General features: G+C 44.4%; 1 protein-coding gene across 2 annotated transcripts in view; it reads left to right on the plus strand.

The window, feature by feature from the left end:
• Positions 1-145: 145 nt before the first annotated feature.
• tbck (TBC1 domain containing kinase) overlaps positions 146-24,716 on the plus strand; it is a 54,770-nt gene continuing 30,199 nt past the window's right edge. The window contains exons 1-23 of one of the 2 annotated variants that reach the window (XM_036516790.1): positions 146-722; positions 1,149-1,356; positions 1,994-2,066; positions 2,860-2,974; positions 3,084-3,157; positions 4,167-4,308; positions 5,032-5,092; positions 5,479-5,540; positions 6,065-6,126; positions 6,560-6,708; positions 7,223-7,361; positions 8,255-8,354; positions 8,660-8,709; positions 8,810-8,939; positions 9,820-9,918; positions 10,014-10,076; positions 10,501-10,627; positions 10,883-10,933; positions 11,096-11,179; positions 11,966-12,051; positions 14,147-14,183; positions 16,522-16,683; positions 23,573-23,748. In XM_036516790.1, the coding sequence (XP_036372683.1) occupies positions 1,164-1,356; positions 1,994-2,066; positions 2,860-2,974; positions 3,084-3,157; positions 4,167-4,308; positions 5,032-5,092; positions 5,479-5,540; positions 6,065-6,126; positions 6,560-6,708; positions 7,223-7,361; positions 8,255-8,354; positions 8,660-8,709; positions 8,810-8,939; positions 9,820-9,918; positions 10,014-10,076; positions 10,501-10,627; positions 10,883-10,933; positions 11,096-11,179; positions 11,966-12,051; positions 14,147-14,183; positions 16,522-16,683; positions 23,573-23,748 (2,235 nt within the window). In that variant the 5' untranslated portion in view covers positions 146-722; positions 1,149-1,163. The remainder of the gene's footprint in view (positions 723-1,148; positions 1,357-1,993; positions 2,067-2,859; positions 2,975-3,083; positions 3,158-4,166; positions 4,309-5,031; positions 5,093-5,478; positions 5,541-6,064; positions 6,127-6,559; positions 6,709-7,222; positions 7,362-8,254; positions 8,355-8,659; positions 8,710-8,809; positions 8,940-9,819; positions 9,919-10,013; positions 10,077-10,500; positions 10,628-10,882; positions 10,934-11,095; positions 11,180-11,965; positions 12,052-14,146; positions 14,184-16,521; positions 16,684-23,572; positions 23,749-24,716) is intronic. The other variant, XM_036516792.1, reaches the window with a different exon arrangement.

The raw sequence follows: 24,716 nt of genomic DNA on the forward strand, positions 1-24,716 counted from the left end.
TACAATCAGATTGGGTAGATCTGAAATAATTAAAGAAAGAAAAAATACAATACACGAAATTTTATAAAATACATCGTGAATTCCGGCTCGGAAGAAAATACAGACCATTACATTTTTGTTCAGGCTCAGACATAATTGCCTAGTTCAAAGTCGAGCGGCCGTATTTGTCATCCCCCCACAGTGTGAAATTAACATGCACACACAGTCGAAAATATCAAACTTTTTTACTTATACTTATATATACGTTACCACAGTACAATTCAATTGATGAAACTGCTCTAGGTACCTATATTGGCGAATGACACTATATTAGCTAATCATGGCTGTTAGCTAGCTCTAATGACCGGCATATCCCTCTAGCTCGGTATTTAATTTGCCAGCGAGCTAAATATCGTGACGACAACAAATCGTGGTGAGTTAGCTGACCACAGAGTACACCTGCAGGCAAACATTAGCCAGCGTTTTTTAATATAACGCTTCGTTCACGTTAAGTTTCTTGTAGGAGAAAACACTTCCTGCTAACTACTCCACATAAGACCGCAGACTCGGCGCGGAGAGATGACGTAAAATTTAAATTCTGCTGAGCTGCTGCAAGATCCCCTTCCTTAGCAGACTAAAAGGTTTCAGAAGAGAAAAACAAGGGGCGCAACCAGTGGTAACACAGACAGGACAGTCTGTGTAACTCTCATATTGGGGGTAATGAGGAATTGTTATCTTTAACCGTAAGTAAAACACCCGATAGAAAGGGCCATCCATCATGAGTTGTGTGTCGTGTATCATTGGCATCATTTCATTGACATATTTCTATCTGTCTAGCTAGCAATTTAGCTAACCCCATGTTTGCAGTAATTGGGCTTGCTGGTTAGCTGGCTCCACTGCCTTTTCCGTGAATAACGTGTTTGGTAAAATTACAACCCAGATGTGGTAGCGTACCATTGCATTGTCCTATCTTGTAATTTAGCCACACGCTAGTTTAGCTAGCTAGCTAACTAGCTAGCTATCAGCTCACACGGCGGGAGAGGGGCCTGAATTAATATATATGTCGCCCCTCGATAAAGACAGCAGGATGCTGGCTTATTAGGTAACACAGTGTGTCAAGACACTTTCAGCACCCAGGTTTGAAGAGAGTCATTGTGTTGTCTGAGCAGGACAGTGCAGCTATCATGCACCCCTTGAGAGACGCCCAGCTGGGAGCCTTCACCTTTTTCGCATCGGCTCTTCCACATGATGTGTGCGGAAGCAACGGGCTCCCTCTGACCCCTAATTCCATAAAGATCCTGGGACGCTTTCAAATACTGAAGACAATCACGCATCCTAGACTCTGCCAGTATGTGGACATCTCTAGAGGAAAGCATGGTACGTTGAGTTCATGTAGGCTGTGTCAGTGGGTGTGTTCCTCTTAACGGGCATAGACGGGTCTGATTTTACATCATGTGCATCCCTAGTCTGTTTCACGCAGGTTGCCAGATTACTAGGTTTCTTTTCACAGTTTGCGGGTGATGTGTAGTGTCCTTTGTAACATCAGAAAAATGGAGGGTGGGAGGCTCGGTCATTTGTTGCTCGGCTTGTTATGGGCTAGGCTATTTACAGGGGGAAAAGTTAACGTATTTAAGTGGGAGATTATGTAAGTGACACTTTCGTCATGTTTTCAAGTGAACAAAGTCCTGAAATCTCCTGAAAATATTGAATTTTATAACTGAACTGAATGAACTGAATGGCTCTTACAGAGCCAAAGTTTTCACAGAACCATACGTGACACATTTGTTTTGACTATTTATTGACTTTCACAGTTATTCCAAAGTTGTTTCAATTTTATGTTTCCTCCTTCATTTCACTTCCAGACTTTTTTATGGTTTCCCGTTCTTGGCTTTGTGTCGGTTTCTTTGTAATAGTGTTTGTCTTTTTGCCTAGTTTAAAATTTTAGGGACCATTTATAAAACACTGCTTGCCAGTGTCACTGTTGTACCAACTTTGCTCCTTTTATTTAATGTAGAAAGGCTTGTGGTTGTTGCTGAACATTATGAAAGAAGCTTGCAAGACTTTCTGAAAGAAGGCAATCCAGTCAGGTAAAATCATCTCAAACTAATATAATAGAATTTTAAATTTTTGTAAAAAAAAAAAATAATAATAATAATAAATAATATATGTATATTATTGAATGAATGAGGACATTCTTTTTGATCTGCATATACCTGCTAGTGAAATGCAGTTTCACTAGCAGTCTCCAGTCACCATGGAGAGGGAGCTCCACTCAGAACATTCTTTTCTTGCCATCTGCTGGTTAAAGCGGATTACAGCAGATCTTTTTCTCTGAAGACATTTATGTTGCCAAAGCACTGTATTTGTATTATGTTCTTTTTAGTGAGGTTGCTTTTCTGAGGAAAACTATGTTGTCCCTGTGCCCATCATGTGATATTTTTAAATTAAATTCCACCTGTTGAAATAATAAATTGTAAACTCACATAAGTGAAGAGCGCTGTGCACCCCAAGTTAAAAAAAAAAAAAAAACAAAACATGTCCTCAATTTAGTAAATCATATCCTAGGTTTGATAGCAGGTACATTACTCTCAAATTGCACCCTACATTTACTGAAGCATACTTACTTTAATTAAATGTACAGCGTAAAAAAGAGAAGAATGGCAGTTTGCAGAAACGGTTTGGTCAGACTCTGTTTCATTGGTATTTAAATCGAAGGGTGAACTTTATATGTTGCTTACAAAACCACATATTTCTGAATTTAAGTCCAGAATGGCTTCTGTTCTATTATTTTTCCAAGGTCAAGCATTAAGGTGATCTATCTTAATTTCCTCAATCTTTCTTTCTTTCAAACTACATGCGTGTGTGTCACCTGTTCTGAAGCCTGGAGAAGGTGCTGCAGATTGCATATGAGACACTGGAAGGACTGGAGTTCATGAACAAACATGGGATGGTGCACAGAGCTCTTGCCCCTCATAATATCCTCATGGACTGTAAGGTACACTACTAGGGCATGCGCTGTGCAGAATACACATGAACTGCAGGCCAGTAGTATTCAAGCTTTTTGTGGTTTTTCCTCATGTGTCAAAACCCTTGTTTCCACCCAGGGAAAGGTGAAACTGGCCAAGTTTGGCCTGTATCACATGACTGACCATGGAGCAGACGTGGACTTCCCTATTGGGTGAGTCCTCTTACATTTCTTCTCTACTGAGGTCACTGGTGATTGTGGAGATTAAGTGCCTTTTTCATATAGGGATGGCTGATAGATTGAACATTACCGAAGAGATAATGTGTTTTATTTAACAATTGTTTTGTATTTAATGTGAATGGAAAAGTTATAGCATTTAATGTTTTATGCTGTTAGGATAATGACAAAGTATAGTCATTGTTGCTTCTGGTATGTCCACAAGTACCGAGGCAAATTTCTGGTGCCTTGGCAATACTATGGCAATAAATTTTATGGTTTATTGATTGATTTATTTGTATGAAATCAAGGCACCGGTATGCACTTCTTGTCCTGGATCAAAGAAATCAAGTCAACATAATTCATAACCATGACCAAAAAACCAAGAAATGTATCCTTGCATGGATTTTTTTTGTACAAAAACATCATCAGTAATTAATCATAAAATGGTAAATTTCATAAGCCTGGTTTTCATAGTGAACAAAGAGATGATGAAAAAATGTATGTGTTTGGTTCATGCTTTTATTAAAACCAGTGGATAGAAATCAAAGTAACAACATTATTTCAGGCAGTAAAGAACTAGAATCAGATCCAAACCCAGAGGCCCTCAGCTGCTTCAGACTGCATGTCCATAATGTCCTGTTGAAAGGGGGAATTTGAGATAACTGGCAGCATACACTTTGCCGTGAACTCTGGTGCCATCTGCTTTTCAAGTAGAAGCAGCTTGTTGTAGGATGTAATCATGATGCCTGTTTCTTATCGTTGTAATGATACTTTCACATGTGCTGCACAATATTAGCCAGGGGAAAACAGTATAAAGTTGTTTCGTATTTCAGTATGTTGTAAATCATGGTGTTTATTGATGTGAATTTGAAAGTATAATATTAAGATGTTACTGGGGCAGATAAACGGTAGCTTTGTTTTTAAGAAGTCCGCTTACTGGTGTGACTTAGAGTTCTGTGCCTGAGCTTTGAGTGCGTTTAAGCAAATGTTTGGTCATTTCCAGGTACCCCTCCTATCTGGCCCCAGAGGTCATCGCCCAGGGCTCCTTCCACCCCACCGATCCCTCGCACAGGGTGACCCCTCTGCCTTCAGGCCCGAAGACAGATGTGTGGTCCCTAGGGCTCCTACTTTTCGAGCTCTGTGTGGTAGGTACTTTGACATTGCTGGGGTAGCTGAAGAAATCATGTTTTATAGCCCTTTCACACATACTTCTGGCAGTGTAGCATAGTGGTTAAGGAGCAGGACTTGTAACGGCAAGGTTGCTGGTTCAATTCTCTGCTGGTACTGCCGCTGTACCCTTGAGCAAGGTACTTAACCCGCAATTGCCACAGTACATATCCAGCTGTAAAAAAGGATAACATTGTTTAAAAACTATAACAGATGTAAGTTGCTCTGGATCTGGTCTGCTAAATTCCAGTAATGTAATGCATTTGAGCATTCAAACATCCTTGCATTTGTGCCCAGTGTGCAATTCTCTGATGAATGTGAAATTTTACATTTACATTTATTTATTTAGCAGATGCTTTTATCCAAAGCGACGTAAAAAAGTGCATCCTAGACAAAAAGACCTAAAATATCCTAGACAATTTGCACCATTTCAATGCTAGCACTCCCTCAAAGAGACTGATTTGCAAGTGAACTGTGTAGCAAAAGCATTTTGGGCAAGGATTCTTGTAGACCGCACTCCTCATTGTCGTTTGTAAGCTACATTTGTGATTGTCCCATACGTCATCTGGAAAAGGGAGCCTAGCCATTTGAAGCGAAAACACGCAGTGTTGAAAAACACCAAAGGTGGCAAGTTACAGAATGTCGATGCATCTCCACACTGAGCTGTTGTCTACTCTTTTCACCCGATTATTATTTTACAGGGGAGACGCCTACTTCAGAGTATTGATATAAGTGAGCGACTAAAGTTCATATTGACTTTAGGTAAGTTCATTCTTAACATGTATAATAGAATATTTTCACATTTTTCAGAGAAAGTACAATTTTCAGGATCCTGACGTATCAGTGGGACGAGCGATGTCTTTTTCAACACTTTGTTGGTACCTGAGCTGAACTGTTGTAACTCTGCCTAGCAGCACTTGAGAGAGAATGGTCTCTGAATTGTCACAGTGTACTGTGCTACATGCGGAGTCTAGCTGGTTCCCACTTTTTACTAAGCTGGCCACCGTTTCATAACAGTTTATGTTTAAAGTAATGGCAAATTTACAGAGGTCAGGCATTGTGTGCTAATCTGTTGTAAGTACTACCATGACAGATGCGTGGTAAATGCCCCTTGCTAGTGCTCACTCGTGGCCCTCTGTGGTTTCCAGGGTGCATGGATGACATCATCACAGTCCTTGCAGAGGAGCATGGGTGTTTAGAGAGGGTAAAGGTGGGTTTTCCTCAGCAGTGTGCTCATCCTCTCTGTTCTCAGATGTCCCAGAGCCACATGGGTTAGAGCATCAGACCAGCAACTGATGTCAAATGCTCTTGATCTTTAGACACGCCTGTATTTACAGTGTATTTTGCACTATCAAATATATGGCATATTGACCTGATTTGAGGTCATATGCTTCTTGGTAATAGTATTTTGCACCACAAAGTCATCAGTATTATAATATTGTTGTAAATAAATTCATGGTTAATCATGTGTTAGAATAAGCTGATACTCTTAGAGTTATTGAAAGATACAAATCTTTTGTAATCTTTTTACACAGATGTTAACGCAGATGTTGGATTAATATAAATGTCCTTTGTAGGCAAGCCCCAATATTTCCACTGAAGCAATTTACCATTTTTTATTCTGTGATTGCATTTGTTCTGAATTTGTTTTGCAATGTTGAAAGTAATAAACGGCGAATATGAACCATGACCACATTTCAGCATAGCTAATGCAATTGTTCATGTGCTTTGCAGGAGCTGCCTGAAAATGTTTTAGCTTTATTAAGGAAATGCCTGACATTTCATCCATCTAAAAGGTAAGGCAGTGGCTTTTGTTTTGTTCAATGACCTCTGTCCTCTACAAGATTGTGTCTTTATACTATGTAAAAACGTGTGTTGGTTGGCAAACGTGAAAAGTGATTGACACTTGGAATGTCAGTAAGAGGAACACTACAAACATTTTGCAAAGTATTTATACTGTCCCTGTCACCAGTATGATTCTGAGCTGAGAGAATGTCATTCTGTCAAAAGCTGCAATTGTCAGAACAAAAGTTTAACAAAAACAAAAAAAAAAAAACCTGAAACTAACAAAAGTATGCGATACTGTATTTCATACTGTTTGGGTGTGAGGGAGATATTTCATCTGTTTAACTGTCTTCACATTCATATATACCTTAATCTTTTGATACATATGCACTGCTGACTGTGAGCACTGGGGCTGTATTCGTGTTGGCTGCTCTCTGCTTACAGGCCCACCCCAGCAGAGCTTCTGCGGGACCCTGTGTTCGAGGGGGTCTCCTGCCTCTACACACCCTACCAGAAGCCCGTGGGGCTGTTCTCCTCCTCGCTGCGCTGCGCTCAGCTGGAGTTGCCCGATGACATCAGCGAGCTCTGCAAAGGTCTGCCCCCAAAATACTGCAGGGTGTGGGGGGGGGGGGATATGGCTCTCAGCAGCCAGGCTCAGATAGTATCAGGCTGCCTCATACTGTCCCATTCTGTCCCATACTGTCTATCTCTGCTCATGCTGTCTTACTCTGTCTCACATTGTCTCATGCTGGCAGTTTCTTTGTTAATTACACCCATTGAGTTTTACAGCTGCTGGAATTCCCAAAAGACAAACAAGGTAACACGTGTAGAACTGGCTTTAAGGGGTGGTTATACAAGAGGATGGGAAAGTGTTTTGGGGGGAAATACCAAGCATTCATTGAACAGCCCAGTACATGCTACATCCAGCATTCCTCCGATTTTTTTTTCAAATAATTAGAAACTTTTTGTAGAGATTTTAATTTAAAACATGCCTGCTAAATCTTCTTTATGCCCATGTGGATGGACCGTTATGCGTAATACCAGCTCAGTCTGACGTGCGTTTGTCCAGAACATTCTGTTTAATGTGCTCATGATTTCCATGTCCAGCTGACGGAGATGACTACCTGTCGGAGAGGTCGATCGATGAGGTGTATTACCTGTGGTGTCTGGCTGGGGGAGACCTGGAGAAAGAGCTCACCAATAAGGGGATTATCCAGTCCAAGCCTCCGGTCTGCACTCTTCCCAAGTAAAGCCCGTTTTCCCTCTGAGCTTTCAGTGTTGCTCTGGGGAAAAGTTTGCTTTTTTGTATTTTTCATAGTCTTTGGGGGTACAGTTAAGTTAAGTGCAAATTAATGCCTTTAACCATTTCTGTACCTTTTACAGACCACAAAAAACAAACAACTTTGTGTCCATGTTCTTAAAATTAGGGCTTTCGAAATTTGACATTTTCTTTCATCATCGACAGTTTTACGTTCAAGGTGCAATAGGATTCAAATCACAAAGCACTTTTCAGTTCTGTCTTGATGTTTTATACACCCCTGACCTGAAGTGTTCTGCATTATCGGACCTTGTTACTATTCCAGAGGAGACATCTACCGCGGTGTTCAGCTGCAGATAAGCCTTTTAGATTACCTTTAGTTAGGCTGACGAGGGGAAGCCAGGTACTGTCAAAGGGTTCTGCATGAAGATTCAGAAGTAGAAGGAAACCCGACAGCCGATGTGATCTGAGAGATCCAGTTTGATTCATATTCAGAGTTCACACACTTCAAGGGAGGTTAGACCCTTCTGGAGTGTCAAAAACTCTCATTTTAAAATAAAATGAGTTCAGCCCTTTAGGTTAGCTGGTTTATTGATTTTGAATCGAGTAATAATTCTTTGCAACTCTTCCTTAAAAAAAGATCAAAAATAAAAACTGAATTCTGTCAAGTCAACATGTAGTTGTTGATTGCCAGAGGTCCATGCTGATTTTTGTCTCAGATCAGGTCTTAAAAGCTTAATTGGAGCCTCTGTCTGGATAGTAATTAAATGCAGGTTGAAGGTCACCTGTATGCCTCCAGGACCATTGATCTCTCATGTCATGACTGCATTCAGGAAGAGCTGTTTTCAGATGTGGATCACCTCTCTGTATCTCTGCTGCAGTTTTCTCTTGGAGGACGGCGAGTCGTTCGGACAAGGCCGGGACAGGAGCTTCCTTCTGGACGACACGACTGTCACATTGTCTCTGTGCCAGCTCAAAAATGTGAGTTGTGACTGTGCTTTTCAGGAAAGCAGGGGCAGGCGGTTCAGGTCCTGGGGGTTTATATCGGCAGTCCAAGCTCAAGTGAGCAAGACCCGCTGTCCAAACGGTGCCTGAGTGAGCCACGGACAGGGCTGGAAGTGCCCGTTCCCACTTTAAAGTTTCTTAAAAATGACAATCTCATGACAGTTGGAGGTGGCTCTGTAATGTGCTTTTCTCTTGCTTTACAATAGTCTAGTATTTGCTGAATCTGAAATCAACCAGAAAAAGCTCTGCATGTTTTAGTAATGCTGCCCTGTCTGTTCCAGAGGCTGAAGGACGTTGCGGGAGAAGTGTACTACCCACTACTGGAGGACGAGTATGCACTTACTTCCATGTCTCAGATGCTGACTCTGTAGACTTTTAGCATGGGCCACTTTGTCCAGTAACCGTGTGACGATTCCCCCCCCCCCCCGTAGGCAGTCCAGTCTGCCCCACTCCAACAGCAGCAACGAGCTCTCTGCAGCTGTCACACTGCCCCTCATCATCAGGGAGAGGGACACGGAGTACCAGCTCCTGCGTATCGTCCTGTTCGACAGGCTCCTGCAGGTACGCACGCCCCAGCCCCTAAACGCACCTCCTTCCAGGATTTTACAACGTCAACTACGATCGATTCCACAAACCCCGTCAGACTGAGGAAAACAATCACTACAGGTTAAAAAGGAACTGTAACTGGAACTGGTATGCTGACAGTTGTTCAGTTATGCTTAAAGCTCGCCAATGTTCCATTAGTGCTTGTTTTGTGGCAAATGAGGTGTAATCTGAGCTAATGTTAGCTAGACAGCTGCAGGTCAAGAAGCAGTTTTATATGAAAACAGAAATGATGGTATAAGAAAATACATTTATCTTATAAAGGTGTGAGATAATTTAAACGTTGTGTGGATAACTCTTACTTAGAGAAGGGAAGTTATGTACATAACAATTATTGTTTAGAGAAAGTCACTTCTTAGTACTGTTTGAACTTCTCCTTGAATGAAGGTAATTAGTGATAGTTGAGCTTTACAGACTTTACATACGCATCTGTGGTTAAAATGATTGTATATTGCTGTAATGCAAAATGATTGATGGGTGCGCTGTAGGTTCTTGGTTTTGGGTTCTGTGACGTTATTCTGAAAATAACACAGATAAAGATCTAGATGCTTTTTAATCCGAGAAAGCTGGAAAAACAGTAATCCTGCCAAGGTTTCCGATTGAAGGAGAACTGTATCTGAGTATCACCTCCCACTCCCTGCCACATGTTGTTATTTTATCTGTCAGTGTTTGGGCTTGTCAGTCTGAGCGTAGGCCAAGATACTACTACTGCTGTTTCCTCCCATACACTGACAGTTCTCCAGGCCTCAGTTAATGTAAAGTCCACACTGTGAATGGACAGAAGTGTTACATTGTATGTGGTTGTAACAGAGTCCTTTGTGCTGTGCTCCGTCTGTAGGCGTACCCGTACAAAAAGAACCAGGTTTGGAGGGAGGCCCGAGTGGACATTCCCCCACTGCTGAGAGGCCTGGCGTGGGCAGCCTTGCTGGGAGTAGAGGTGGGGAACGGCTGTGTGTGCGTGTAATAGACCTCAGACATAATTAAGGAAATGCTGTGGAAATATTAATAAAAATGTAAACTTCATTCATTCAGGGAGACATCCAAGCTAAGTATGATGCCATAGACAAGGACACGCCAATCCCTACGGACAGACAGGTAGAAAACTTTCCTTTTAGCTTTTCCACATTTGCTGGCAACCACATAAGGCAATGTATTCCGTTGTTCGCTGTGATACTTTTTTTTTAAATTGTGGGTCAGTTCCAGGTTAACTGACAATAGCATGCTTTGTTTACATCGCATACACTCTGTACCATGCTGATGGTGCCTGCTTTTTGAAGCTGTCTTTTGAAGCTGTTCGTTTGTTTTTATTCGATTCATTACTATTCTTAAAGACCATCGTGATAAATTGGTCCATCACATTAAAGATTCATTTTTGTCATTTTAAAATTCTTTCGATAACATTGTCAGGTAAGAAAAAATACTTACCAAAGCAATCCAAGCAGTCACCGTGACTGGGAAGCCTACTGTACACTGTGTCAGAAGCGCCAATAGTTTTGTCGCCTTGCGCTTGTCCCCCTAGATTGAGGTGGACATCCCCAGGTGTCACCAGTATGACGAGCTGCTGTCCTCCCCACAAGGACACGTCAAATTCCGCCGGGTGCTGAAGGCTTGGGTGGTGTCCCACCCCGACCTGGTCTACTGGCAGGGTCAGTGTCTGTGAAGCGAGCGGCGTCTATCCATGTTTTGGGAAAGTAGCCAGTTAGCCCGAGCTGCAGCGGAGCTGGAAACCCGTGACAAGCTTTTGACCACTAGGTGGCGATTGTGGCTCACTGTTCACTTTCAGCGTTTCACAGTGAAGGGACTTAATTGCCGAAGTGAGCAATACTTCTGCGTAATTTAAAATGAACTTTATCTCCACATACGTATCGATGTGTACGAATACATGCGCTGTACGCTTTCAGGTCTGGACTCCCTTTGTGCACCTTTCCTGTACCTGAATTTCAATAACGAAGGTAAGGGCAAGGCACTGACCTTTCTAAACAATTGAAGTTATTCATATGTGTTCATACTCCGTAGTTATAAAGGGGCTCCACAGCCAGCAGAATGTGAGCTGTATGTGTGTTCACAGTTCTCATTTGTGCTCACACCGCTCCTTTGACCCCCGTCTCTCTCAGCCCTGGCCTACGCCTGCATGTCCGCCTTCATCCCCAAATACCTGTACAACTTCTTCCTGAAGGACAACTCTCACGTCATTCAAGGTGAGCCAGGGAAACGAGAGCTTCGGCAAACACGTTTGTCCCCCCGCCCGCTGCAAACGTCAGTCTTTAATTAATCGGTCTCTGGCGTAGCCTGTCCACATCCTGGCTGAGGCGACTGCCTCGAGCCGCTGCATTCTTTCAGTGTTTGAGCTGCCTCTGCTGACGTCACGCAGCGGCTTGTTTCCGACCGAGGTGCGCATGCTGCCTGCTATGTTTGACTTATTTTTTCCACCGTATTGTTCTTTTGAAATTGGATGACTAATTTGAACGTGCCTCACTGGAGCAAGCTGGTGATAGCTTCGTATTCGGAATACCGTATGGGTGCGAATGAAACTGCACACCCACAGTGATCTATCACAAGCTTGTTTGTGCGTGGCTGATATACATTGATGCACACACAGACACACACTCGCTCATACTGAACTTTCCGGGGACTTTAGCTTTCATCCTCCTCATTTTCTCGTGCCAGAAATCTCACAACTTTGCCTGCACAAACAGATCGGCAGTGTGTGTGTGTGTGTGTGTGTGTGAGTGTGTGTGTATTTGTGCACATGGTTGTTTATGTGTATATGTGTGTGTGTGCATGCATGTGGTTCACTTCAGATGATTAATACACATAGTATTGATTCACTGTTTATTGAAATCTGTAGATAAAGAATAAGTGGCTGAGTAGTTCAGACGTGTATTATTAGTGTAGCACATTGCAGCTCTATGTGGTACTGATAAAAAAAACTCTCTCTTCCTCTCTCTCTCTGTGTTCTCCACGTCATTTTGTGTCTCCGCCAGAGTACCTGACTGTGTTTTCCCAGATGATAGCCTTCCATGACCCTGAGCTCAGCAACCACCTCAATGAGATTGGGTTCATCCCAGACGTAAGTACCCAACCAGGGGCCCAGCGCGCACAAGGGCTCCGTTAACACCCCCCCAACCCCCATTTCACCCTAGGGGGCTCTGCCAGGGGAACAATGAAGGGGGGGGTGGAGGTTTGGCTCGGGCCCCAGAAAAATGGCCTCAATCACGTTCTCCACAGTCCTTGTCATTGAGAGCATGGAGTCCTCCACTTGGGCCTCGGCCAAGTCCCTGCCCAGCTCCTCTGCTGAATTATCATGAGGTCCTAATGACAGGGGTAGCCAGGGTTCACTTCCCACAGCGCCTGTCCCTCTCTCCCTCTCACCTGAATTAACACAAGGTTAAAGACTCTTCACATTTAGAAACGACAGAGCTGATGAATATGTGCCACAGTACAGGCTCAGCTGATTGGCCTCTGTGTCTTACAGTGGTGTTTGAAAGAAAATTTGTCATACAAATTTATGAAAAGGGATGGGAGACGGGATTTAAAGCCCTTATTAATGAATTGTGGGATTTTTGCTGATCTGCGCAAAGACAAGCCTCCAAGAGATTAGTCCATACCGATCAGAGATCAGCTATTACTGCCTGCTGAAAATACAGACAGAAGAATTTCAGTTGAAGTTTTCTTCTTTGATTTCCTGCGCTGTGTTAATTTTGGCTGTTCTCTTTGCCTCAAAATGTGGACCTTCCCGTGGATTCCTTCTTACCCATTGCGACTAAATAGCACAACTTTCAGGATCGGAGCTGAAAGTGATTACCCCCAGTGTTGTAAAAAGGGCAAGTGTTTTTCAGCGCTAATTCTTGGTCTTTTGTCAAGTGATTTCTTGATTGCTTTAATCAAAGAAGGACCTGCATGCTGATATTTATGGGGAAAATTGCAGTTTCTTGAATGCCAAAGTCTGAATAGTTTTTGACTATGACCCAATGTACACAGCTTGCCGTTCGCATTTTGCTGGGGCAGAAACTTGTTTTGGCAGCGTAGCGGGGATAATGTTTGAGCGTGGCTCAGTGATACAGCTTTCATGTTTGAAGTAAATCCAGGAAGTAGACTTTCCAAACCATAAATAATTCTTGAAGTGTTAGAGAACATCATAAAATTATGCAAGTATTACTTTACCAAAATAACACTTCTCACTCTCCGGTGCCGCCTGAACTACTTCCTTGAATATTTCTTTGTGCTCGGATTGAAACAGAATATCACTCCAGGCATCAGGATGCGACTTTGCATTATGTAACTGTAATAACTTACAAGGAAAGAATTGCATTTTTAATACGGTAAACATATTTATTGACTGTTGGCTGAGCGTCCGACAGGTTTTTACAAAAAAAAGCTATTAGCTCAACAGTAGAAAGGATTCTTTACTTGGAGACCTCAATTTGGTTTTTCCATTTACATTTTTCCAGCGTATATTCATGCTTTAAGGGTGAACCCACTTTTGTCTGTCAGCCTTGAGGCAAGGATAGAAGCAGAGTTTGAGTGCCACACCTCTTTCAGCAATGGGGAGGAGCCCTTTTTGGGACTCTCTGAGAGGCCAGGCATTTCCACCTGTCAATCAGCTGCTGAGCGGAATCCCATAATCCTTAGCATGAGGCAGCTCCAGGGAGACTGGGCAGCGTCGGGGGAAGGTGTCTGGTGAGGGGCCACGCCTCAGTGGGCTTCTAAGGTCCTTTTACGCACTTCTGCTTTGTCTCTTCTGATGACACAGTAAAGCTGGGCAGCTAGCTGTCATAACAAGCTCTCACTGTGTTCAGCGCCGGCAACACCGGGTTGTTTCTCGTCCCTGTTACCCCTCTTGACAGCAAATCCCTGGTAATCCTCAAACCTTTGTGCACTCACACATTGGAACGCAGTTAATAAACTGCTTTTTTAGGGCAAATGTCCAAGTTAATAAATACAGAGTAATGAAGCCCCGCCCTCTGCAGTATTTACACGGCATGCTCTCACTGTACTGTAATTGAGGTCAGTCTGTGTTCTTCAAGTGAATAAAGTCACAAGCATAGATGGGAATGCTTTTGTGCAATTAATCTGGCAATTGGGCGCGATTCAACTTGATGGCTGTGTTTATTTGGCATTTTCTCTTGTGTAATTTGGCTTCTTTTTCCCCCTTTTATCTGCAGCTCTATGCTATTCCATGGTTCCTAACAATGTTCACACGTAAGTCCACATTTATTACTTCCCTGTGAATATGATTGCTCTATAAATTGCATGTAAGTGAAGGCTGGGGAGAAGTGGGTTATTTCTCTCGTGAGTCACAGAAGACGTAAAGTTTTAGTGTCTGTACTAAAAGTGGCCGTTTCTGTTATGAACAAAAAAATGACTGTTGCCCCAGCCAATCTAAAACAAGCTTTGCTGCGGCTGAAATTTTGTGGTGTGTTGTTTTATATATTCAGATAGTCAGAGCTCATCAAGCAAACCATTTCGGTAGAGCTGTGAGTTGTGAACCAGACGTACATTTCTGAAGCCCTGAAGGACACTGACTGTGACACTTTAAGGTTGTTGTACCAGTCTGCAGTTAAAATAATGCACTGTGGAAAGTATTCATCGATAGAGGGTATTCACTGAAACTTGAAGTAATCGCTGCTCTCTACTAAATGCTACCCTTGGACACATGCTTATTAATGAACACTGGCCTTGAATAAAATTCTGCTTAGTTTCCTGGCAGAAAGAAGGCATGTCTTATGGTGTGTCATTTTATGCAACTACAGGGGTCTGATATAGGCAGCAGCTGTGTCTAGGAGGCAGCCTGGCTAGCTTGTTCAAAATGGGTGTTCAGGTTGTGTGTGTTGGATTTAGGTAGGGTATGTTGGCTATAAAAGGACACCAAATAAGAAATCACAAGTTTTCTTTAGAAATGGGCTAGCTGATTAAATCTGCAAACATCAAATAATTAATTACTTTTGTTTACAGAGAAGTTAGAACACGAATTGATGCTTGATTGACTTTTGTTGACCAAGCTAACTGTACTCATTTAAATAATCTCCATTCACAGCATACAGCAATTGTCATTCACGCAGCTAATTTGCTTTCAGTGTTCACTTTTTTTGCCAAAATTGAGAAGAATGACACACATTTGAATCCTCATATAAATCACTTCTATTCTGGTATTACATTTCAAGTTTACATAACTCCATTCATGTGTCTAATATCTGTAAATGCCATGGCTCCTTAACTCATTCTTTGAGAAGTCGCTTTCAGCTGTTCATCCTGTTGCTTCTAGGTAGAGGACCTCTGTTTGTGTGAGTTGGCCCGGTTATGTGCCTGCAGGGAATTTCACTTTTTTTGTAGCTAACTTCAAAGCAAACACCAGTGAAACGGCAACAGGTTTTTAATTTTTTTCCATTGTTGTTTTTTTTTTTTATCACACAAAAATCTTTTCCATCAGTCTGTTGGGGTTGGAGTCAAAGCAGCTTTTATTAAGGATTACCGATAAAAACGAAATCCCAGAAAGCCAAAATATCGAGCGCCTTCTTTCGTTTAACTTGCCCTTTTGTGGTGCCATGGGAGAGCAGCCAGTTCAGTTGATACCCTGCATCAAAGAATCTGGAGGCCAGGAAAACAAACACGGTAATGTATTCCAGTTTGTTTTCAGTGAACCAGTGTCCAGCTGTTACAACTGGCTGACATCGGCAGTGCTGTAGAAACGGCACTGTACCTTTTAATCACTGCTCAAAGTGCTTTCTGCCACGCTACTCTTCAGTGCCTTTGAATAGCGGCACACCCCTACGTTCACTCCACTCCCCTGAATGAAAGTTCTGGAAGTCTTCACCGCTCCCCGGAGTGGTGAATGTGAGCAGCTGGAGCCCTGACCTTTGACCCTCCCCCGTGCTGTCCTTCCTTGCGGTGGTTTTCACGGGTCCAGTGGGCCATGCTGTGCCTGGCTCCGCCTGGGGGAATCCCACCCGACTGCTAATGCCCTTCCCTGAGGAGCGTCACTGAGCCGTCCCAAATTCTGCCCGCACATTCCCACACCCCACCAATGCACGCTACACAGAGCCCAGTGCTCAAAGCTTACCACCATGTTAGAAGTGACTTTGCCTGGCTGCTCCGATTCAGACAGCAACCTTTTTATTTAGGCAGAAAATACAGAAATGTATTTTTTCCTCTCGACTGGAAAAAAGTACACAAACACGGTGTATTGATGGGACACACAGCTTCGTATTAATGAAATCAATCGATTGCGCTAATATATGCAAAGGCTCAGCAACACTAGAGCAGCTTTTGTGGTTTGTTGGCACTTCCTGTGCAGCAGCATTTGGTTACATCTTGGCTGGGATAAAACTCGGACGCATCAGAGTTTTTCAGACTGTACCCCAGGCCTGAATCCAGGAGACGGACACAGTGCTTGTAGTGCCTCAGGTTAAAGTTCTCGTTCGGTGGCGTGGCAGGGGGTAGCTGTAGAGCTGTGTAGAACTGGCGCAGGACTGTATGCCGGTTCGGGTGTATGCAGATAAGCATGACTGAAATGCTGCTCCCTCTCTCCCTTGCGCTCCAGACGTGTTCCCTCTCCACAAGATCTTCCACCTGTGGGACACGCTCCTCCTGGGGAACTCGTCCTTCCCCTTCTGCATCGGCGTGGCCATCCTCCAGCAGCTACGCGACCGGCTGCTGGCCAACGGCTTCAACGAGTGCATCCTGCTCTTCTCAGACCTGCCGGGTAAAGGGGAGACTCTGCTGTCTGGTCCGCATTCGTTCACATTGTGGTCAAACGCACAGAAACAAGGCCTTTAGTATAGAGGCTGGGCCAGGCACACACCTCTGTGGTTATAACATTGTACAGGTACTGATTTCACGTCTTCATTGTACCTTCACCCCCACCACTTATGAAGTTCCATTGGAAGTTTGTATGCACCAATGCCTGACACAGTGTGATAAATACAGAATACGGGGGGGGTCATCTTTAAAAAAAATAAATAAATAATAATAATAGAACATAATAAATGCTAGCCTGCATGTAGGGTATTACAAACAGGTAGACATGTCACAGAAATAACTTTATAATATTGTTATGCAAATATGTTTTTATACATAATGGATTAATCATTGCTGGCTGAGGAAGGCCAGTACTGGTTGAAATGAATTGCTGTTGTGTGGGTAAAAGCCATGCCTGCATTTACTCTGTCACACATGGGTTGCCGTAGTATTTCTTTTTCTTTTTCATCTTTGAAAAAGTTCTGATGTGGATAAGAGTAAAACTTTCTCTCTGATATAAAAAGTGCTCTTCTCCTTTTCTTGTGGCAAACCGCTGTTCCGCTGTACCCCGGCGCTGAAGTGCTGCGGCATCTGCACGATTTCCTTTCAGCCAGGCACTTAGGCACCCGATTGAACCAATCACGGCCTTGATTGAACCAATTTAGTTCCCCTACCCGAGCTGCGAGAATGCCAGGGGCTCGTGGGGAACTCAGACACCCGCTGGATTTAGGCGGCTGGGGCGGCGTCTTTCAGCGGGGTTGTTCAGATAAACTCCAGAACAAACCTCTGGGCTTCAGCACCGTAATGAGACATGTTAAAATGTACACAGTGTGTAGGCTGAAGAGTGATGGCGGTTTTTTTTTTTGGGAGGGGAAAACACTCTCCCCTCCCTCCTTCCTCCTCAAGGAGAAATAAGAGCCGGGGGAAGGTTGAGAATAAGATGAAAGCGGGCCGTGCTGGCGGTTTGTGTGGCCTCCGCGGAGTGAGTGCAGCCCGCTTTGCGCCGTGAATGATGTGGGTCCGGGACATGCAGAGCGGCCATCTGAAGCGTGGCACTGTGCCCTCCCCTCATTGTGAGGCCGCTGGCGGTCACTAAGAATTAAAGGTGCGGGTGAGAGGGGGGGGGGGGGGGGGGCAGGTAACCGCCGGCCCGAGAGAACATGCTCGGTACAAATCCTCGAGGCGTGCTGACTGGCGTGAATCACGCAGATCCCCTGCCGACAAGGGGGGGGGGGGGGTTCTGCCGCTCCTGCAAGTCGGAGCCGGTTAAAGTGATGCCCGATGATTGAGACAAATGCAGTGGTATTACCGCGCGCATTCTAAACAGTATGTGTCTTCTAATTCTGTGTACACAGAGACACAAAGGTAGGATTACTCTCCAAAACAAGGGTGTGGGGAAGGGGGTGGGGGTGTGTGTGTGGGGGGGGGGGGGGCGGGGGGGAACGCTCCAGTTGCCATGGCACTGGAGGGTAGAGAAGTGCCTGGAGCGTGTAGCTGTGATACTTAAGCGCGATATTCTTCATGAGTCCTTTACAATGTGCCTGTTGCTGAGGTGTGTGTGTGGTTGCTGGAATGAACACTGACGTGCTCTAATCCCCCTTTAGCTTTGATTTATAGCACAACAGATCGATGTCCTTACTTCAACCTGTGATTTATTGCAAGTTTTAGTGCCTAAGATATCTGCTTATGGTTAATCATTCGGTCTCTCTTTTCCATTTATAGTTTTGCATGGATATGTTTGTATTGTCAAGTAATTTTAGGGCACACGTAATACAGGGTTTATGTAACATAATGCTGGATTCTTCATGGCCACTGTTCGCTGTATACAGTGTTTGTACCTGATTGTGTGTGTGTGTGTGTGTGTGTGTGTGTGTGTGTTTGGTTATGAGACCGGGTAGTATACATGTGTGCAAAGTGTTAAGGACACGCACAAAAATGAGACTAACTGTGAAGGTTCAATTGACAAAGTACCCTACCTGTAGTGCTAATAATCTTATCAGCTAATGCCTGTCAATCAATTAAAAGATCTCAAATTACAAAGTTTGCACATCATTTAAATGATTGGCAGCTGACATGTTGCTAAAAGTCTGTGATTATTCTGTCAGTGTTTAATTAACATCACAGAACCCACCAGCTAAGACAGCATCTAAAATGTTTGCTGAAAGCAGTAATATCTGCCTTCAGCTGCTGCTGCTGCTGCTTGTAGATGTTCTGTTGTCTCTTCATACACACTGCCGGAGAGGGAGAGGACTGTGAGTGGTCTGAAGTAGCTGTCTCGCCGCCGCCGGTGTAAAAACATAGCTTTCCCGCTCTGTAGTGATCATCGCTGTTGGCGTTTACGCCGGGAACAGCGTCGCTTTCAGCACGCGCAGCTCCTCCACGTCGAGCAGCTCCGGGTTCGACAGAGAGAAGAGAGCAAACACAATGTGCACGTGCACATAGATCTGTTTGCTGCAGACATAACGTTCGAGAGGATGGCTGAGTGCAGGAAGGAGGAGTGTGTGTGTGTGTGTGTGTGTGTGTGTGTGTGTGTGTGTGTGTGTGTGTGTGTGGGGGGGGGGTTGTTGTCGTGGGGTACTCCCTGGTGGGTCTGGGGAGGATGAAGAGAGCAGCCGCCAGAGCACACCGCAGCAGGACTGTCCCCACGGCCGACGCCACCGACTCAGCCACCCCCCGATTTAAACCCGCAAGCCCCTCCGGCGCACAGCCAGCGGCGTGTGAGTTCGGGTATTGCCTCACTTAAACACAGGCTACCTGCCTGCTTTCTATCGAGCGCCCGGGCGACTGAAAGCTATTGAAAACAATCTTGTGCCGCGCGTCCATCGTTTCCCACTGTGAGCCCTAACACCGTGGAGAAAAAAAAGCAGCTCTCGGATTGGCTCAGGGGCTCTGAGAGACAGCGCACGCCCTCTTCTCGTTATTCTCATTCAGCTTGATGTATCTGGTGAGGTTCCTCCGCTGCGGAGTTGACACAGCACTTGGAAGGCAGAGCAGGGCTGATTATTTACCTGTTTGGCAGGTGCTTTCATTCAGAGCAGCTTACCTGGCTAATGTGTGGTGATGCATTCACTTCGTGTGGCAGGAGCAACAAGGCTCACAGTAACAGGAGCAGACAAGGTTAAAATCAACACTTCATTAGAAAACAAGTAACAGTCAAAACATAGCAACTGTGGTGAATGCAGAGCCTAACTGCTCTATGAATTAACAGTACCTTGTGGCTCCTGTGTGGCTCAGTTTGTTTGCTTATTCAGAGCGTTGGCTGAGCCCTGTGGCCTGGGTTCGAGCCCAGCCATGCCATCTACCAGCAGTGACCGGGCTGGTTGGAGTGGGTATGTCGGTCAGGGGTCCTTGTCTCACAGCTCTTGGACCCTGTGACTCATTGGGGCACTCGAATGCAGTTGTGGAGATGCACCTGTTCACTGTTTACTCTCCAGGTGCATTGTGGGACTTGTAGTGTAAAAAAAATCATTGCAGCTAGCATGGGTGTGTATTGGAGGATCTCATTTGCTACTGCCTGCACTCGTGTATGAGAGCAGAGATTTTTACAGTAAGACGAGCCTAATGAATATTTGGCAGTTACAATTGTTACAGCAGTTGGCAGTTGGTGAAAAGGAAATGGTGATCAGACTATGATTAATGAGAACAATGTTAGCATGTAAATAAATGCATTCTCCGCACAGTCTGTGAGGCTAATTTAGTTGCCTTGGTCTGAGATGCTAGTATGTGCCGTGACAGCATGAAGTGCCCTGGTTTGACAGGGATAATCACTGAGCAGGTATAGGTCTGGGATCAGCGGCTGTTCTGCCAGGTGAGTGAAAGAGGGAGGGGGAGAGCTGGAGACAGCTGGCTATCAGGTGATTTGTAGTGCACACCTGCTTCTGCCCTCAGAGGAAACACTTCGCGTTCTGAGGGAAGATTGATGTCCCCGTTCCTGTAGCAGGGATTCCTTTGTCTGATCCTTACTGTTTTGTCCACTTGTAGCTACATGATATCCATGTGTATGTTTTTGAAAAAGCCGGAGCCAGCACGCTGGACGCACAGAGCTGACTCCCTCCTCGGTAGCATACACACACATACACACTCATACTTGCATGCAGTCATGTCTCGCACCTACACTTTCACCTGTTGCCGTCTGGCACAGTGTCACCTTCTGACAGTTAGTCAGAAGTTAATCCAATGAGATCCTTTCTCTGGGGGTAGAAGTTGTGAGTTGATTTTTTTTTTTTCTTGCGGGTGTTCCAGAAAAATATATTTACATTTCATCTTGTGTTGCGTAGTGGGAAGGAGCAGGGCTTATAACCCAGGGCTTGCAGGCTTGATTCCCTGGTGTGGCACTGCTGCTGTATCCTTGAGCTATGTAATTAACCCATATTGCCTCAGTAAATATCCAGCTTTGTTAATTGATGATATTTCGGCTATATAGGTCCTGCTGGATGAGAGTGTGTGGTAAACAAATGTAATGTAATTTAAATGTAATGTAAATGTATTACCCATTGCCCACACACAGAAGTGAGTTATTGGAACTCTCTCTGTCATACCTCTGTGGGAAGATAGTCTAACTGGATTTGATCAGTGTTGCTAAGGCAGCTTCGATTTTAACAGACTGCATCCCTCTGATCAGAGTAGTGTCGTCAGGAACATTTTCGCTCCTCCCCCCTCCCTGCCTCTGTGCATGTCTCCCATCACACTCCTCACTCAATCCTTATTATTTGGACTTGATTTCTTAAAGGAGGCAAAAAAAAAATGCACACTGGACACTTTGTTGATGCCTTGCTGTCCGAAGCTGTTACTCCTCTCCGTTTCAGCTCTTAAAACACACGGGGGGGAGGAAGAAAAAAAGTTAATGGTGTAGATGAAGACACAAGCAAGGGGGTCTTAAATGATCCAGGCACTCTCAAATCTCTAGACACTGTGTAGCACTTGTGACATTAATTTTCATTGACAGGGCTATTACAGTAAAGGCAGGAAGGGCATTTCTCCAAGCCTGAAGCAGTGAAACTGCCTTAAAGATGTCCATTCTGCGCTGCGGGTCTACCTGGCTGCTGAATGATGGGGGCCAAAGTGGAGCGGGCAGGACCCACCTTCATTTTCTCCCATAAACTCTGCCCTGTCACCGCACATATTAGCGTCCTGAACGCCCCACTGAGCGCCGTGTGTGGTGGAAGCACTTGCCTTTATGGTCATTTTAAAGTCCCGGCGTGCTCCTTCCCTACATTTGTGGAAGTCCGGGTTTATCTACTGCTTTTATTTGTGCCAGTGATTCTCCCAAGTTTGCTTTTAATTGTGCCCCAAGTAGCTCTAGACTTCTGCTTGTTTGCAGTCAGTAAAACCGCTGTCCCTGGGGAGGTTCCCGGATGGCTCATTTGGCAAGGTGCTCGTCTTGAGTGCAGGCTGAGCCTTACCGCCTGGCTTGGAAACCGCAGCCAATGATGGGAATCCACAAAGGCAGAACAAATTGGCTCCATTCCGCTGGGGATAAAGTGGGGATAGAAGTGGGGACAGATGGGTAGGTTGGCCAGGTTCCCCTCATCACACAGCTCTCTCCTCTGCCAGTGCAGAGGTAGCCATGATGACACAGGCCTAAGGAAGTACACTTGGAAGATCCTGTTTGCTAATAAAGTGTTTTTTTCTCATTTCCATGAAACAATTAAATTACAATTATAATTATCTAATTGTATAATAATTAAGCATTTGAATATATATAAATATTTACAATAAATGAAAAAATGTATGGTAACTTGTTTGTGATTTTGAATGGTTTAATTTAGGTCTGATTATTAAAAAAAGAGCTCTGTCTGGTGTGTGACAGCTATTATTTCTGTATCTTTGGCAATCTCTGTGGCAGACAGTGACATTTAATGTTTATGTGTAAGAAGTGATTATGCATGCAGCAAGACCAGTTGTTTCTTCGGTTCTTGAGTTACGTTGACGAGGTCCAGTCTGGCACCTCAGGTTATTAGTCGGATAATCAGATTTAACAAACTGTTGCAGTAAAGAGCAATAGCCTGCTTGGAATTTGCAGCTGGCCCATGTTTTTCTGTGTGTGTCAATCGTGGGTGCACTTAAACTGCTGTAGGAGAGAGCTGAGCTGCACGGTACTGTTCTTGGCCCTATAGATTTCCCTCCTCAGCCTGTTGCGGAATGGAATCCCAGACCATCACTGTTCCTTTGGAATGACACTGTAATTCTACCCATATCGGGCAGCCCTGCAGGAACTCAGATGGTCCCAGAAACATCTCATATTTGATTTCATTCGAGTCCACACCCGTCACGGCAAGAGTCTCGTTCATGACATGTTCGTCATTAGCAGGAAAAGGGTGGAAGAATCACTAAATTTCAAAATCCTCCCTTAATCCTGTAAATCCCTTTCTAATCCAGAGCCCACAGTGTATCGTACAGTAGACGATCGTGACATTAGGGGGAAGCGACATTCAAAATTCTTCTTAGTTGGGCGAGAGCATGAATGGAACTTCATGCAAGGAGCAGTGTTATTTTTCTGGCCAGTGAGACCCCTGGCATTAATCCAAGGAGTTGATCTTGAAATATAATATACAGCAGCCCAGATTCAAGGCCAAATGGATGTAATTGGCAGAGGGAGAGCAGTCTAAGGTTTGGTAGAGCTGTGAATCTACACATAATCGCACAGTATTTGCATAAGCGCCTCTGCCTTTTGTTGCTGTTGAGAAAGAAATGGAAAACCTTTATGGAAGACTTTTAGCTGTTAGTTTTTTTTATTGCAAATGTATGCAGTACTTGGTGAGGGCATGTATTTCTTACGCACTTCATTAAATTGCCTTATTGCTTGTTATAAACAGAAGCTGTTTCATTGACTCGGTTTTCGTTACTGTTTTTAGAGATTGACATTGAACGGTGCGTTCGAGAGTCCATAAACCTCTTTTGCTGGACGCCCAAGAGTGCTACATACAGGCAGCATGCTCAGCCGCCGAGGGCTCCCGGGGACAACAACGGCTTCAGCAAGACATCCTCCTACTTCTCCTCAGACTACCAGGACCTGCCCAAGACCGACCTGGTGAGTGGTTCCAAACAGAGATTGCATGCACAGCATCTAATTGATGTTCCTTCTGTGGTCTTGTGTCTTGTTCAAAGAGACACTACTTCAGGTGTGGGCCACTCTGCCCCTACCTATAGTCACACACTGTTCCCGCATCAGTACGTCCTGGCTCTCTGGCTGCTTTAGGCCCCTCCAGTGCTGGTCTGAGGTCAGTCAGCAGCCGATGTGGACACTGCTGCGGTATTTTCTCTGTGATCATCCCGGAAATGGTTTTTTGCTTGACTGCGCCATGAAGTACCTGAGCTCTGCTGGAAAGGAGGCTGAAATGAGAAGCAGCTGAGACTTAAGTGATCGCTGTGATTGCTGGGTAAAGCAGATGGCCACCTGGACTGCGAGGCAGAGGAGCAGCAAGTGAGAAGAACTGTGCCAGCCTCGGATGTGTATTTTACATGTGCTCTTCGCAGCTCCCAAGAAATGTTTTATTAGTGCAGATTCCTTTTTTTCCATTTTGAAAGAAATCCTGTGCTCGGTGAAAATAGGATATCGTCTGTGGGTCCTGATTTGAAGAGGCAGGCAGATGAATAAAACCTCTGGTTCATTACAGTACACATAAAGGCATCACACCCTGATCAACCTAACAGCGAATTCATTTTGTAAGAACCCACTGAAGTAGTACTGAAAGCCGCCGGATATCCTGTACGCATAATTTCCTTAGACAGGGTGGTGTGAATTTGATGCTTATAATATTGATGAGCATTTATACAGCACCTTTACAGGATCTGAAAACGCTGAAAGGGAAGGGACGGTGACTCATCTCCTCCGCCCTCTGTGTGTGACTCCCACCTGGGTGATACGTGGCAGCCATTTTGATCCAGAATTCTCACCAGACACCAGCGGTAGACAGACATCGCTTAATTCAAATAAACTTTTGTCATTATAGTTCAGAATTTGCTGGATTGTTATAACAGTGGGTAGCTGCAGTGCAA

Source organism: Megalops cyprinoides, chromosome 22, assembly GCF_013368585.1.
Source record: "Megalops cyprinoides isolate fMegCyp1 chromosome 22, fMegCyp1.pri, whole genome shotgun sequence".
In the NCBI taxonomy this organism is placed as follows: Eukaryota; Metazoa; Chordata; class Actinopteri; order Elopiformes; family Megalopidae; genus Megalops; species Megalops cyprinoides.